This window comes from Anolis carolinensis, unplaced genomic scaffold (assembly GCF_035594765.1).
Source record: "Anolis carolinensis isolate JA03-04 unplaced genomic scaffold, rAnoCar3.1.pri scaffold_11, whole genome shotgun sequence".
Classification (NCBI taxonomy): Eukaryota; Metazoa; Chordata; class Lepidosauria; order Squamata; family Dactyloidae; genus Anolis; species Anolis carolinensis.
The window spans coordinates 13,407,946-13,423,439 of NW_026943822.1; the positions used below are offsets into that span (position 1 = coordinate 13,407,946).

Sequence of the window (15,494 nt, forward strand, 5' to 3'; positions counted from 1 at the left end):
GAGTCTTCTGTCCCTCCCCTCCCAGCAACCATTTGTTCTATACAAAGGAGATTTGATCATTACTCATAACTACCCCCCTCCTCCAGTGTCTACAGTTTTGAGGGCCTTGCTATAGGTACCCTCTAATGCATTTCAGCTGTTTAGTTCCATATAGGAGCCAAGGCAGAGAGAAATGGAAGTGAGCAGCTGAGGCATGTGAGCGGAGATTCTGAAAAGCAATAGGGAAGTGTGTTGGGAAGATGGATGTGAGGCCCCTTCTACTTTGCCAAATAATCCAGATTATCAAAGCAGATAATCCACATTATCTGCTTTGAACTGGATTATATGAATTTACGCTGCCATATAATCCAGTTCAAAGCAGATATATGGCAGTGTAGAAGGGTCCTGGCTTATTAATTCTGAGTAGTTTATAACCAAATTTGAACAAAATCTTCAGAGGAAAAGACGAACCACGTTGTATCATACCACTGGCTGTGGCTAGTCTGAGAGTGACTAGTTGGATACCTATGGGAAGCCCATCTATATGACTCAGCAGTCTCTTCCTATTTGGTTTCTCAGCAACTGGTGTACAGAGGCACACAGCCTCCGATACTGGGTGGAAGAGATACGTGACTGGTAGCAATTGAGCCTTATCTTTCACATTGCAATAGAGAGTCTTCCGTTGAGGGTTTCAGCCAGCCTTCAAGATATTGCATTATTTTCCCAGACCCCAAATGGTCTGAGAAATTAGGACTGGAAGACCAGGGTCCAAAATCCTGTTCAGCTGTGGAAACCCACTGAAAAAACACTTGGACAAGCCAAATTCTCTCACCCTTAGACAGAGGCAATAACCAATTGTGCCTCAAGTGCTTTTCAAACAAAAACAAAACCTTAAGCAATTTTCCTTGGAAAAGGTAAACCCATTAAACATCAAAGTATTTGTTCTCAGATCATGGAAGATGGTATGTTGGGTGTATGTCTTGCAGAAGACACACAATCCTCAACCATATGTAAAATCCATTTTTTTCCAAGTAGTGATCTAAAAAAACTAGTGACTGCTGTGGTTGGCATTGTGCAAAGAGGGCAAACTGACCCTTGTAACTTACATAGGAGCAGATCACATAGTTGTGAGAGGGTTTTATTTTCAATTTACCAGCTTTTAAGTAACACAGAGGCACTAGTAATAGGCTGACCTCATTTTTCAAACATGTGTCTTGTGTGCTTACTCCATCTTCCTCTTTAAGCATCCTGCTTCCTGCAAAGTGTTAACAACCAAATTTAAGATCTCCCGACTCAGTTGGAAGGACTTGCTTTGTTTAGTTTGTCAGTGAAGGCTGCCCAAACTGTTTGCCTTGTTTGTGCTGCCTTTTGCCTCTGCTGAATCAGTATCCTGTGTCTTTAAGAAAACAGCTTGCTCAGGGTGTCTTAACCTGCTTAACCTACCCTGCTAGCAAGGAAAAAGTTCTTTAAATAATGGATATTGGCGTTTACCAATTAGGATTATAAGATTCGCAAATAGGGTGGAGTTTGCCCAGTTCAGCCAGTCACATAGGAGAAGGTGGGGCATAAATGCTCAAGATAGGCTGCACTGGACTCCAGCTTCAAGTGAAGTTAATCTGGGGTGAAGCAAACAGAAAATTGTACAGATTTTGTTGGTAGGCTTCCTTTTTGTTGTTGTTGTTCTGACGTTTGTACATTTCCCCACCTTGGCTGCAAGGCAGATGGGTCGATGTACTTGCAGCTGTTCTCTTTCATCATGGTTGGGTTTCCAGTGCTTAGAAGGATATTAACATTTATGCAAGGAAGCAGAACAAAAGGGATCTTTGGACAGGAAGCCAGGTGTCCAGATCCCAACTTGGCCGAGTTTATTTTTCATGAATCCACAGTTTAAACTTCTTTTCACATTCAGAAAAGGGGGGTTAGTGTGTGTGTGTGTGTGTGTGTGTGTGTGTGAACGTTTCTGCAGTGCTCTGGTCTCACAAGACTAAATCTCCTTGATCTTTTTTTAACCTCTTAACTTCTTAGGATCTGGCAGGATTCGTTGGATTGTATAAAGAAAGCATCTGCCTTAAATACTTTTCTGTTTTATTTAGATTTGAGGAGCGGCACTGGATTTATCTTCAGGATAATGTCTAAAAGGATGAATATGCTCCTTGATGTGTCCGCTTACAAGGAACAGTGGGATCTTGTGGAAATAGGATGTAGGTTCTCATATATTTGTCTCTGGAGTAAGAATGTTCAAAAGTTTCCACTACTTAATGTGTGTGTTGTATTCCTGTTCATTCTATACGTCTGAAGCCAAGTTGGCCAAGCTATCATACCTTCTAATGTAATGATTTAGTGTTAAAGTATATAATCCTGTGGGAAATGACCAATATTAACTCCACATGAATTTTGCAAATGTTATGCGCTATATTTTGGGACTGTTTACTTTTTGTATCTTAGGAAAGTATATTTAAAACTTGGTCTTTGTCTGCTTCTGTGAAATACCTTGAGATGCCTCAGAGACACCTTTCCCTATTTTTTTTTTTTTGGCATGACCTACAGTTGAACGTTAGCATACTAATGCAGGAATGGGCAAATGTTAAATTTCTGAGCCATCTTTAATACCTTGGCAAGAGGTGTTTTCATGCCTAGTTATTTGGACAACACCATTAACCCCCCAACCTACACCCCAAAAGTCTGTATGGCTGAGAAAGATGCTAGACAAATCCTGATATGGATTTTGGTGTAAATAATATATGAGTTTAGTTCTGATACTACGGTATTTCCAGATTTCTTGTATGAAAGTATTTTGAGAGGCAAGTTTCTTAGTGATCTTCAGGAGCATTTACTACTTAGTGTATGACTGAGGACTTGGCTCCAGTTGGTGGATCTTAGAATAATAGTGTGTTTTTAAATAGAATTTGCAAGCATGCTCTGCCTGCAGACAACAAGAATTTGTACCTGAGTAGTATTACCTCCCTTGAAAATGTACCGTGCTAAAGAAACTCACGAAGGATATGTACGTTGTGTTTTTCATAACTGACATAGACGTTATATCAGATGTGATTTCTCTTAGGTGAAAGCAAAGGGCACCATTTTAAAAGGGCTGCATCTGGAGTCTTCAGGAAACATCAGCTGTTTTCCCATTTGCCAGTCCAAAGGCAGGAGGATGTATGGTGGGTTGTAGCAACAGAAAATGTTGGTAGTCTGATAGGGTTATCCTAGGGGTTCTGTTGCCTCTTCAAAGAGGCATTTCTATAAAACCCCTGTATCATTTGGTCTTCCTTGATTTGACATGTCACTGGTTATCTTCAAATATGACCCTCACTAAAGTCTAGGGAATTTCCCTCTCCTTTCGACCCATTTGGAACTGCTGGAGAACGTGTATGCATATATTGTGTTCTTGTGCAAAACTAATTATAAAAGCAAGTCTGTCCTGAAAGATAAACACACTAGGTTGCTGGCATGGCTGGCAAACATCTCTTTGGAAGAAGACAAGCATTCCTTTCTCTATTCAGCCTCATAGAAAACTAGCAGAGGCCTTGCCATTCCAGCATATCACCAGATTGTACCAGGACAGCCTTCTCCAACCAACCCTGTGCCTTCCTAGTGGTTTTAGGACTGGAAATCCTTTAATTCTTAGTTTTTGGCCCAGGTTCAATGGCCAAAATTTTGGCCAGGTTCAATGGCCCCCAGATTTGTGTATCTCATGTGCAGTATCATATCCTTTGGTTTCCTATTTTAAAATAGTGTTTTTCATAACAAAAGTTCATAACAAAAGATTTTGTGTCTGTGAATGAGTGTGTATATGAGAACTGCACTTTTGCTGGAGCGCCCAAGACACTGTTCACTTCAAACAAAATAGGGTTCCAGATTCAATATGGAAATCATAATACATAGAGGGTCCTGGAATGGATTCCCCAAGGGCTTGTTGGATAGAAGAAAACCTGACATTCAGAAATAATTGTGGGAAATGTTTGACAGTATCCCACAGCTTGCTCTGTCTTCCTTGTTTATCAAAGTCTCTTAATGTTTTTGTAAAACTGGGTTTGCTTTTAATTTACTACACAATGTAGCTAGCTAATGTTATGAAAAAATAGCAGAGTGTCTGATCGTTTTTATGTAGCTGCTTTTTCCTTTTTTTTTTGCAATCCTACAGACATGTCAAAATAGAGGTTTTTCTTTTCTCCAGATACCTTTTTTTTTTAAAAGTAAACTTTGTTTAAGAGCCTCCGGTGGCTCAGTGTGTTAAAGCGCTGAGCTGCTGAACTTGCAGACCAAAAGGTCCCAGGTTCAAATACGGGGAGTGGAGTGAGCACCTGCTGTTAGCTCCAGCTTCTGCCAACCTAGCAGTTCGAAAACATGCAAATGTGAGTAGATCAATAGGTACCTCTCCAACGGGCAGGTAACGGCCTTCCATGCAGTCATGCAGCCACATGACCTTGGAGGTGTCTACGGACAACGGCGGCTCTTCGGCTTAGAAATGGAGATGAGCACCAACCCTCAGAGTCAGACACGACTGGACTTAACGTCAGGGGAAACTTTAACCTTTTACCTAAACTTTGTTAAAATTGATATAGGTGCACAGATGCATTTTTACATATTCAGGCTTATAGATTAACAATAGCAAGGCCACACGCTCAAGACTCATGGCTTTGGGTCTCTTTTGGAGGTAAAAAGGTAATAGTAATATTTTTTTATCATTTCAAAAGCGACTTGAGAACATAGTGCAAGTCGCTTCTGATGGGAGAGAATTGGCCGTCTACAGAGACGTTGCCCAGGGGATGCCCAGATGTGTTGCTGGGAGGCTTCTCTCATGTCCCCGTAAGCTAGAGCTGACAGACAGGAGCTCACCCCATCTTACGGAATCGAACCGCCAACCTTCAGGTCAGCAACCCAGCCTTCAAGTCAGCAGTCCAGCCAGCACAAGAGTTTAACCCATTGCGCCACCGCAGCTCCTAGTAATAATAATGATAAGAGTAGAAGCAAGGTGGTCTCAAAAATGCCAAGATAAGAGTGGATAACCAGGCCCTACAGCCACATTTTGTTGACCCCTTTCCAAGAGAATTAAACAATTTGTAAATTAGAATCAGAGCACTATGAGACAAACTGGAATGCTGTAAAGTCAGGACCTGCAGTATGGCCCAAAAGTAGTCATTGGTTTGGAATAATTTGCGTGCTTTGCAAGTTGAGATCTTGCTTCTGTGTAGATTCCATGTGGCCTTATCTCACATTCTGCTCAGCCAGGATGTCTACTTGTGTTTGTCAATTATACAAATTAGGCCAGTATCAATGTGAACATTTACAAAGCTACTTTTTTCCCTAGTGGCTATCTAAAGCATTTAATTTATTGTGTTTTATTTTCTGCTTTATCCCCTGGACTCCAAATCAGATACGGCATTTTTCCCTAAATGTTAATAGTGCTAACCAATAGGATTCTCAGCATTGGGGAATAGAATATTTCAGCAGATGAAAGAGATCAATTGAAATAAAAATACTGTAAACAGAACATTGAAATACAAAAACAAACAACTCATGCTGCATCATTGTAACCTTCTGGTTTAAAGAGACATCCAAGGAACAGCTTCCAGTTAAATGTCAATTTATTACCAGGAGGCTGCAAATTATTATTATTATTATAGGAGCCTCCGGTGGCCTAGGGGATAAAAGCCTTGTGACTTGAAGGTTGGGTTGCTGACCTGAAGGCTGCCAGGTTCGAATCCCACCCGGGGAGAGCGCGGATGAGCTCCCTCTATCAGCTCCAGCTCCATGCAGAGACATGAGAGAAGCCTCTCACAAGGATGGTAAAACATTAAAACATCCGGGTGTCCCCTGGAGACAGCCAATTCTCCCACTCCAGAAGCAACTCCGATTGCTCCTGACACGAGAAAAAAAAATTATTATTATTTACTTTATTTATGTTTCGCCTTTCTCTCCATGGGGACTCAAGGCAGCTAACAATCCCACAGAATAGGCTGTCATGAACATGGTTTTGGGGGATGCTTTCTCTGGAGCACCAGAATCCCCTGTTTATCAGCAGTGATCTAATGGACTGAGTGATGAATATGGACTGAGTGATGATGTATGAATATATCAAGCAAGGCCAGTAATTGAATGTGAACTAAACAGTTAAAAGATTGTGAAAAAGTCTCTGTGTTAAAAGTGCAATATGAACTGTACATTTTCTAAAAGAAACTGCTGGTCATGTTGGGAGTAAGCAAAATGTGTGGGAAGAATATACAAAGTTGAGGCACATCGACATGTAGGATGCTATGAGAAAACTGGAACAGGATGGAGGGTCTCTCTCGTTGCTCCCCTTAATTTCCTTTGAATATTCAAAGATATGCTGCCAGTGTTGTCCTGCTCTTTTCTCAAATATTTCTTTATTTAAAAAATATTTCTTTCAAGGTGATGAACATTGCTTTTCAACAGTAAAATCCATCAAGTGCTCCTGAGGAAGGCAGCCAAAATGTGTGTCTTAAATAGCAGTAGCTATAATAGACTGGAGATAGATGCTTTGGATTATGAAACAGGATGGTCAGTGTATTAGTTTAGATGTTTCTCAAGTATGCATGAGCATATAGGAATTCTAGCCATGTTTTAATGCTATTTAGAGAGGGGGGGGGTAGGGGATTGGGTTTTGTGAAAGAAGATCTAAAATCAGGTTTCACTTGCTCCTTCCATCTCCTGACCTCGCTTACCTTGTTTTTCCTGAATGTCTTACATCTAAATATGCAGAAGCAAATATCTTCCTTCCTCCTCCACTCCCAGTTAGCTGTTCATGGCAATTTTGCCAGTCTTCCTCTCTGTTCGCAAACACATCAAATCTTGAACTTTGTGTTCCGATCAAAGTGTAGGGGCTGGAAGCCTCAGCGTTGCTAGGAGAGCAGCCACTGGGCCCCTTGGAGTGTGCCCTTCTTTGCCAAAGCAAACACTCAAAACAAAACAAGTTTCTTTGCAAGCACAAGGCCACGTCTGAACGGATCTATACTGTAATTCCTCAACAGCGCATTGGGGGCTGCTATTGTAATGTGAATAGGATTGGCTCACCCTTGAAAAATCAAGTTGCACGCCTCTGTCTGTTTCATTGGGAAGCTCAATGAACATAGAAAGTTTTTTCCCTATCTTATTTGGCCCTTTGTTTTTGACAAGCATTTCCATGTGTACAGTAGAGTCTCACTTATCCAAGCCTCGCTTATCCAAGCCTCTGGATTATCCAAGCCATTTTTGTAGTCAATGTTTTCAATATATCATGATATTTTGATGCTAAATTCGTAAATACAGTAATTACAAAATAACATTACTGCATATTGAACTACTTTTTCTGTCAAATGTGTTGTATAACATGTTTTGGTTCTTAATTTGTAAAATCATAACCTAATTTGATGTTTAATGGGCTTTTCCTTAATCCCTCCTTATTATCCAAGACATTCGCTTATCCATGCTTCTGCCAGCCCGTTTAGCTTGGATAAGTGAGATTCTACTGTATTTATTCATTCAAGATGTATCAAATGAGTTAAAACAGAATTAAAAGATTAAATGATTTAAAATCATGCTCATCAGTATTTAAAATGAATTAATGAGACTCGGAGGTCTAGAATAAGGCTGTTCCTAAGTTACAAACAAGTTAAGTTCTGTAGGTTTGTTTTTAAGTTGAATTTGTATGTAAGTCGGAACAGGTACATTTTTAAGTGTAACTGCAACCATGTGTGTGTGTGTGTTTAGGTTTTCCCCTGACATTAAGTCTAGTCGTATCCGACTCTGGGAGTTGGTGCTCATCTCCGTTTCTAAGCCGAAGAGCTGGCGTTGTTCATAGACACCTCCAAGGTCATGTGGCCGGCATGATTGCATGGAGTGCTGTTACCTTCCCGCTGGAGCAATACCTATTGATCTACTCACATTTGCATGTTTTTAAGCAGGTACAGAAATATGTGGAAGTAATAGCTCTCTCTGTCCTGTCAGCTTGAAAAATTCTGTTGAGATGGGTTTTAAACAACCTCTTCAAGACAGGAGCGCAATTTCAACAATCATATTGGCTATATGTGATATATAGCATGCCACACACCCGAAAGCTTATTTTTAGTAAGAAGCAGACTCTGCTTTCTTTCGTTGTCTGGTGTGGTTTCTTTCTTTTTCGGACTGTGACTAATCTGACATGCTGCAGTCATGTGGAACTTTTGAACCCGCGATTGTGCCTTGTCATAGTCAGTGTTAACAAATGCTTTGCTTGCATGTCATTACTTCCTTGGGTTTTTTGTTTGTTTGTTTTGTAGTGTAGTGTACCGCCTCTTCTCTTCATTGAGGAGTTTCTCTAACTCCGAGCCCTATCAGCTCCTGCCAGAGCTCTGCCTTGGGTCATTCATCCTGTAATTATGCATTTGTTGAATGCTGTTTTATCAGATGACCTTGGCATCATGATCCTATTTATATAGTGATTCATATTTGGCTTTTCTGACTGCTTTGAATACTTACCAGAACTCACAGACTGCATTTACACGTGATCCTAAACCAGGCAGTGGGGGAGATACTTCAGTATTATGGATGCGAAGGCTGCCTATGGTTGCTGATCATGATAGTTCAGTCTTCTTCCCAAAACTAAAGGCAGTACACCCTTCAGTATCAAGGCATCAGTTATAAGCCTCTGTTACATTCATGTTGTGCTTCACATAGGCATTTGGTTGACCTTTATGGGATGAAAAGTCTGAGCTAGATGGACATTTGGCCTGGTCAGCCTAGGCCTTGGGGTGCGTGCAAATATTTTCTTTTTCCCTATTCTCCTGGGGTTTTCCACATCGTTGGTACAGTCTCGCTTATCCAACGTTCTGGATTATCCAACGCATTTTTGTAGTCAATGTTTTCAATACATTGTGATATTTTGGTGTTAAATTCGTAAATACAGTAATTACTACATAGCATTACTGCATATTGAACTACCTTTTCTGTCAAATTTGTTGTATAACATGATGTTTTGGTGCTTAATTTGTAAAATCATAACCTAATTTGATGTTTAATAGGCTTCTCCTTAATCTCTCCTTATTATCCAACATATTAGCTTATCCAACGTTCTGCCGGCCCGTTTATGTTAGATAAGTGAGACTCTACTGTACTAGTTCTTGCTATTTAGACTGGCAGGTATAACTACAGTAGAGTCTCACTTATCCAACACTCGCTTATCCAACGTTCTGGATTATCCAACGCATTTTTGTAGTCAATGTTTTCAATATATCGTGATATTTTGGTGCTAAATTTGTAAATACAGTAATTACAACATAACATTACTGCGTATTGAACTACTTTTTCTGTGAAATTTGTTGTATAACATGATGTTTGGGTGCTTAATTTGTAAAATCATAACCTAATTTGATGTTTAATAGTCTTCTCCTTAATCTCTCCTTATTATCCAACATATTCACTTATCCAACGTTCTGCTGGCCCGTTTATGTTGGATAAGTGAGAGACTACTGTATATAAAAGCATCTTACCACCTTGCTATTGGTCAGCCTTAAACTCTTGTTCCTATATTTTCGTTTTAGGACGTGTAGTTGGATCATGTCAGGATATGCATGCTGGACTTTCCTGACTCGTCTCTTATCTTATCGTGTCTTATCTTATTCACTGCTCCATCTGCATTTATCATCTTGTCATGCTATGCAAGATATACATCAGTAGCATAGAAATTTAGATTATCAGAATGCAGCCATAGTGGACATTGAACAAGGTTGTGCTATAGTTTGTCAACACTGCATCAAACAATTCATGTTTACTCAGAACCAGATTTCTTTTTCCCCTCTGTGGGATAGTTCTATGGACATAAGGATTAAAAGCCTGGGATGTTGTGCTAATCCTACTAAATGCAACTGTTGCCAGCCTTATTAATTGACAACTGCAGGTTGGAAAATCTAACAAGTGTACCAATGGTTCAGAGGTGGGGAAGTACTCAGAGGCTGGTAAAGTTACTTTTGGGACTCCAGTGTCCAGAATTCCTTTGATTGCATGTGCATCTAGATCTGTTTCCATCTTGAGTGGAAGATTTTGGGAACTGTGGCCCTCCAAATACCTTTTCCAAGCACCGTACTGTTGAGTAACAGTTAAACCGACTCTGTTTCATTATCTATGCCTGCTGTCTTGCAGCCAGACATCTTACCTAGATCTTTCTGGGATCCATGAAATCACTTGTATCTTTCCAATTACTCTATTGCAATGCTTCTGACTCTGTCCCGTCAGAATAATTTAGTTCTATCATCATGGTTATTTAAAAAAAAAAGCAAGCCAAGGAACCAGAGGAGGTTGCTAATTTCATCAGAGGAATGATCATACCGAGCAGAGAAGAACCTATGTAACCTTTTCCCTTCAACTGTTAGGTCTCCTGTCCGGAGGCTTTTCATCCAGTTAGAAAGGGATGGTATTTGTATAATGCTGATATTTTTTTCATACGGAATGGGTTTTAATCTGTTTTTCAGTGAATTGTTGTTTAAAATGTATTCAGATTATTATTCTGTGTTAACATACAGTGTAAATCACTTTGGGTCTAATATCCTGTTTCCCCAAAAATAAGACATCCCCTAAAATAAGACCTAGTAGAGGTTTTGCTGAATTGCTAAATATAAGGTCTCCCCCGAAAGTAAGACCTAGCAAAGTTTTTGTTTAGAAGTATGCTCGCCAAACAGAAAATCAGAGCATGCAGGGTTGGTAAATGTACGTACCCTAGATTGTTATACATGGAAATAATGGTAGTAACAAGTAATTCTTGATAGGATTCGCAGTTTGTCTGATTATGCTGGTTTATGATGACAACTACTTACAGTATATGATAAATGTTCATTTTTTTGTTCAACTAAAAATTCAACTATGTGAATTCTTCTTCATGGAAAAATAAGACATCCCCTGAAAATAAGACCTAGCACATGTTTGGGAGCAAAAATTAATATAAGACACTGTCTTATTTTTGGGGAAACACGGTATGTGCGAAAAGAGGGCCAAGAACATATGCTCTAAAGAAAAAGTGGCATCTCAGCAAACAGCCAAAAGACAGAATGTTCAGCAGCCTCCTCATATGGGTTGCTGTGAGTTTTCCAGGCTGTGTGGTCATGTTCCAGAAGCATTCTCTCCTGACATTTCACCGACATCTATGGCAGGCATCCTCAGAGGTTGTGAGGACTGTTGGAAACTAGGCAAGTGGGGTTTATATGTCTATGGGATGTCCAGGGTTCGAGAAAGGACTCTTGTCTGTTTGAGGCAAGTGTGAATGTTGCAATTGATCACCTTGGTTAGCATTTAGTGGCCTTGCTGCTTCCTGCCTGGGGGAATCCTTTGTTTGAAGTGTTAGCTGGCCCTGATTGTTTCATGCCTGGAATTCCCCTGTTTTCAGAGCATTGTTCTCATATGCCTCCTTGCCTCCCTCCATACCCATCCATAATCCAAGGCTGCATTATGCTGAAAAAAGGGACAAATCCCGGAGACAGTTACCCGCTTTTAATGGATGACATCTCATTTGCGCCTCAGTGAATGTGGCGAATCGTGTTCCTTTTCTTGATTGACTTTTAATTACCCTACTTGGAAAACCTTTCACCCTAATTTGAAACACCTTTCAAACTAAAACACCTCCTAACACTTTGAAAAGTGCAGAAGATGTTTGCAGCACAGCTGTTATCCAACTTGCCGAATTATTCTCAAGCCACAGAGAAATTGGAAGCTGGCTTAACCTGTTCTGAATCCAGTCTTTCCTGCCGAGGAGTATTCACCTCCATATGGCCTCTTCCTGTTTATGTGAATGTGGCACTGTTGTCTTCCTCCATTCTTTATAGAGGTTTCCCATTTCTGCAACCTCTTTTAACCCTTTCCAGTTAAAACCAGAACCATAAATTTGATGCGTGGTCCGTTCTGTCAACCAGTGTTTTCATATTTGCATGATGCTTTTGTGACCACTTGCTGCTTTTTCTTTCAGTTGACTTGGGACCTTCTTTTTATTCAGTATCCATATAGACCTTTTCCTTACTATGAGCCAAGCCAGCAGTCCCCAAACTTTGTTCCTCCAGAGTTTTTGACTTTATTGCATAGTATTTTCAATAGTAGTTATAACCTTCAAGACTATATTAGTCTTTTAAGGTATCCTGGGTTCAGGTTGCTGCAAAATCAATGTGCCAGGGTGATGCAAAAAAGTTGAATTAATGGTAGTCTGAAGTCATTGAATTACTGGTTCCTTGTTTCTCAGGTTACTAGAAAAGGAATATGGCTCAAGAAACCAACCATAGCCAAGTGCCTATGCTTTGTTCCACTGGATGCGGATTTTATGGAAACCCTCGTACGAATGGCATGTGTTCAGTATGCTATAAAGAACATCTTCAACGGCAGAATGGTAGTAATGGTAGAATTAGCCCATCAGGTAAGTGTAGATTTGGTCTTCTTTGGCTAAATGTATAAGCCCAGGAGGCAAAGTGGTGGCAAAGATGTTAGGCGAGTGGGCTTATTAACAAAAGGCCCTCCCCATAAGTGTACAGAAGAGTACATTATTAGCAGCAGCGTAACCCAGCATCTATAGCCAAAAGTGATGAAAAGAACAAAAAAAAAACAGCAATGTTATCTCTTCCTTTGGAGGCTTTTCTTTGTAGCAAAATAATATGGTTCTACTATTTACAAAAACAAGGTTTCCATAACACAAATAAAGTTCTTTATACTTCCTCCTTTACTTCCACACTGGGCTTCTTTCCCATGCAGATAAACAGCTTCGCTCTCACAGAGCCTCCTCTCACAACAAACGTACACAGTAGCTTTACACACAGCAGCCTTCACACTGGAGCTTCACAAATAAGGCCTTCAACCTGGGGCTTCTCACACTTGGTCTTCTCACACTGAGGCCTTCTCACACAGGCCTACTAACAATGAGGCCTCTCTCACACTGAGGCCTACAAAGCTACAGGCACACATGCTTATATTGAACTTTTGCTGAGTCATTGCATCCATTTAACCCTTTCAGTACTTGACATATTTTTGTAATTAAAAATACCTAGTTAATTTTTAATATTTCTGACAGAAGAGCCTGCCATTCTTCAGGAGTTTTGGTGGACAAGTGTGGGAGACCTCAGAGAGCGACAACCCAAACCATGGAAACCCACTGGGTGACCTTACATCTCTTTCACCCTCGGAGGATGGCAAATCCCCTGAAATCCCTAGGATAGGTTTTGCCTTTGGATCTCTGTAATTCAGAGGTGACTTGAAGGCACATAACAAGAAGTACTGTACTGTCTATGGCAGGGGTCCTCAAACTTTTAAAGCAGAGGACCGGTCCACAATCCTTCAGACTGTGGAGGGGCCAAATGATCATTTGAAGAAAAAAATGAACAAATTCCTATGCACATTGCATATGTCTTATTTGTAGTACAAAAACAACAACAACAATAAAAGAAAAATACAATATTTAAAAATAACAATTTTAACCAACTCAAACCGATCAGGATTTCAATGGGAAGTGTGGACCTGCTTCTGGCCAACAAGATAGTCAAGTTAATTAGGATTATTGTTATTGTGTGCCTTCAAGTCTTTTCAGATTTTGGGTGAGCCTAAGTCAAAAATGTATTTATTTATTATTTATTTATTTACTACATTTATATCCTGTCCTTCTCACCCCGAAGGGGACTCAGAGCGGCTTACAAATTATATGTATATACAATATATTATATTATTAGCATAGCACAATATTAGCATTATATATTACTATATTGAACTATACCACTATACTGTAATATTATTAGTAATATTATATGTAATATAGAATATATAATTACTATTATTATATGGTATTATTATTAGTGTTATATTGTATTACATTATAATATTATCAATATTATATGTATATACAATATATTATATTATAAAACTGAGGGCAGGGGCCAGGTAAATGACCTTGGAGGGCCGCATCCGGCCCCTGGGCCTTAATTTGGGGACCCCTGGTCTATGGCAATGTATAATTATTATAAAAGTCTCTGGCCAGAAAGGGTTAAGTTCAAGTTTTCTGATTGGTTATTTTTTAAAAGCACATTTAAAAACTAAGCTGCGGTTCTGTGTCCAAAACACACTTTTCTTCAACCTCGTGAGTAGCTACAGAATACAAGGAAGCACCATAGGCCAAAAGAATCGAATTATATTCTTTTTTCTACCAGATAGTAAATCCACAGTAGGTTACAGCTGCAAAAGAAGTGAAATTTTCCCTCCTTGTATTACTGGAACTAAGTCATTGTCTAATGCTAGTGCATCATTCTGAATGCATATAATCACTGATGCTAAATGAGGTTAGTAAACCTTGATTCTCACAAGTTTGTGGTTCCCAAACTTTGGTCTTCTGGGTGCTTTGAACATCAGCTCCTGGAAGCCTCAGCCAATTTGACCAACAACAGGAATTGTCAACCAAAGTTTGGGAATTACTGGCTTAAATCTCCAAGTAAGATACTATCCTGCCTGTGACCCTAGAGATCTTCTCTCAGTCACTGGGCTTGATGGAATGATAGTCTGAGCCATTATAAAGTAGCTTTCTATGTTGCAATGGACCTACCCTTTTATTTGGGGGCTGGGGGATAACTACAGGGAAATACTGCTTCTAAATTCTGTCCTTTAATGTTCTGTCTTTTTCTTTCAGCAACATCTGTTAATAGTCTAGCTGAATCTTTACCGGTTCAATGCACTGAAAGCACTATCCAGGACGCTCCGCCAACACTAGAGTCTACACCTGTACCACCTATGCAACCAAGGTACAGGTTAGGGGTCTGCCTGGGGCAGGGAGTTGAAAGTCTGATAGCCAACAGAGTTAATGTCTTACCAACAGGTAGCCACAACGTAACTCTACTAGTTATTTTTATAATAAATGTTTTCCAAACTCTGATAAATATCTATTTACTTCAACGGCTGATTCACTTTTTGATGGAATATTTTGCTCCTTCCAGCCCTGTGTCAATCCCATCAACGCTCTTAGCAGAATCTGTAGCAACATGTGAAGTGGAAAGTACAGCCATAGTGGACAAAACAGGACCTGAAAGAGAAGATGTGCAAGGTTAGTACGGGAACAAATTGAATTCATTCATTTTAATTTTAATTTTGTTTGTCTGCGTATGTGTCTTCATTGGCTAAGAAACACATTAAAAATCCATTATTGTCCAACTTGGTTTATTGCTGCCTCACTCTTTGCTGGCTCTCAAAAAAGATGCAGCAAGCCAGAGCTGAAACAAACATGTCTGGCAATGCCAATAGTGCAGCCCGGGTTGTGTACATGACAAAGTTTTGTTCTATGGAATGTCTTCCTAATGTGTCGAGAATTACGTGTCCTCAATAGTGACAAGAATCTTAAAAGGCCTATGATGACGGTGATGCAAAGTGGAAAGGCCAAAAACCAGGTTTTAGTTATTGTGGAGAGAAGTACAGTAGAGTCTCACTTATCCAACATAAACGGGCCGGCAGAACATTGGCTAGGCGAATATGTTGGATAATAAGGAGAGGTTAAGAAAAAGCCTATTAAACATCAAAATAGGTTATGATTTTACAAA

The 15,494-nt window shown here is 39.8% G+C and overlaps 1 protein-coding gene across 9 annotated transcripts in view; it reads left to right on the forward strand.

Moving 5' to 3' along the window:
* The window catches only part of zfand6 (zinc finger AN1-type containing 6), a 45,497-nt gene that overhangs the window by 14,449 nt on the left and 15,554 nt on the right, over positions 1 to 15,494 (forward strand). For 6 of the 9 annotated variants that reach the window (XM_062963573.1, XM_062963572.1, XM_062963574.1 and 3 more), the window contains exons 2-4: positions 12,176 to 12,346; positions 14,594 to 14,705; positions 14,898 to 15,004. In XM_062963573.1, the coding sequence (XP_062819643.1) occupies positions 12,193 to 12,346; positions 14,594 to 14,705; positions 14,898 to 15,004 (373 nt within the window). In that variant the 5' untranslated portion in view covers positions 12,176 to 12,192. Of the gene's footprint in view, positions 1 to 1,511; positions 1,635 to 2,072; positions 2,181 to 12,175; positions 12,347 to 14,593; positions 14,706 to 14,897; positions 15,005 to 15,494 lie in introns of those variants that run through there. The other 3 variants (XM_016996531.2, XM_016996532.2, XM_008118534.2) reach the window with 3 other exon arrangements.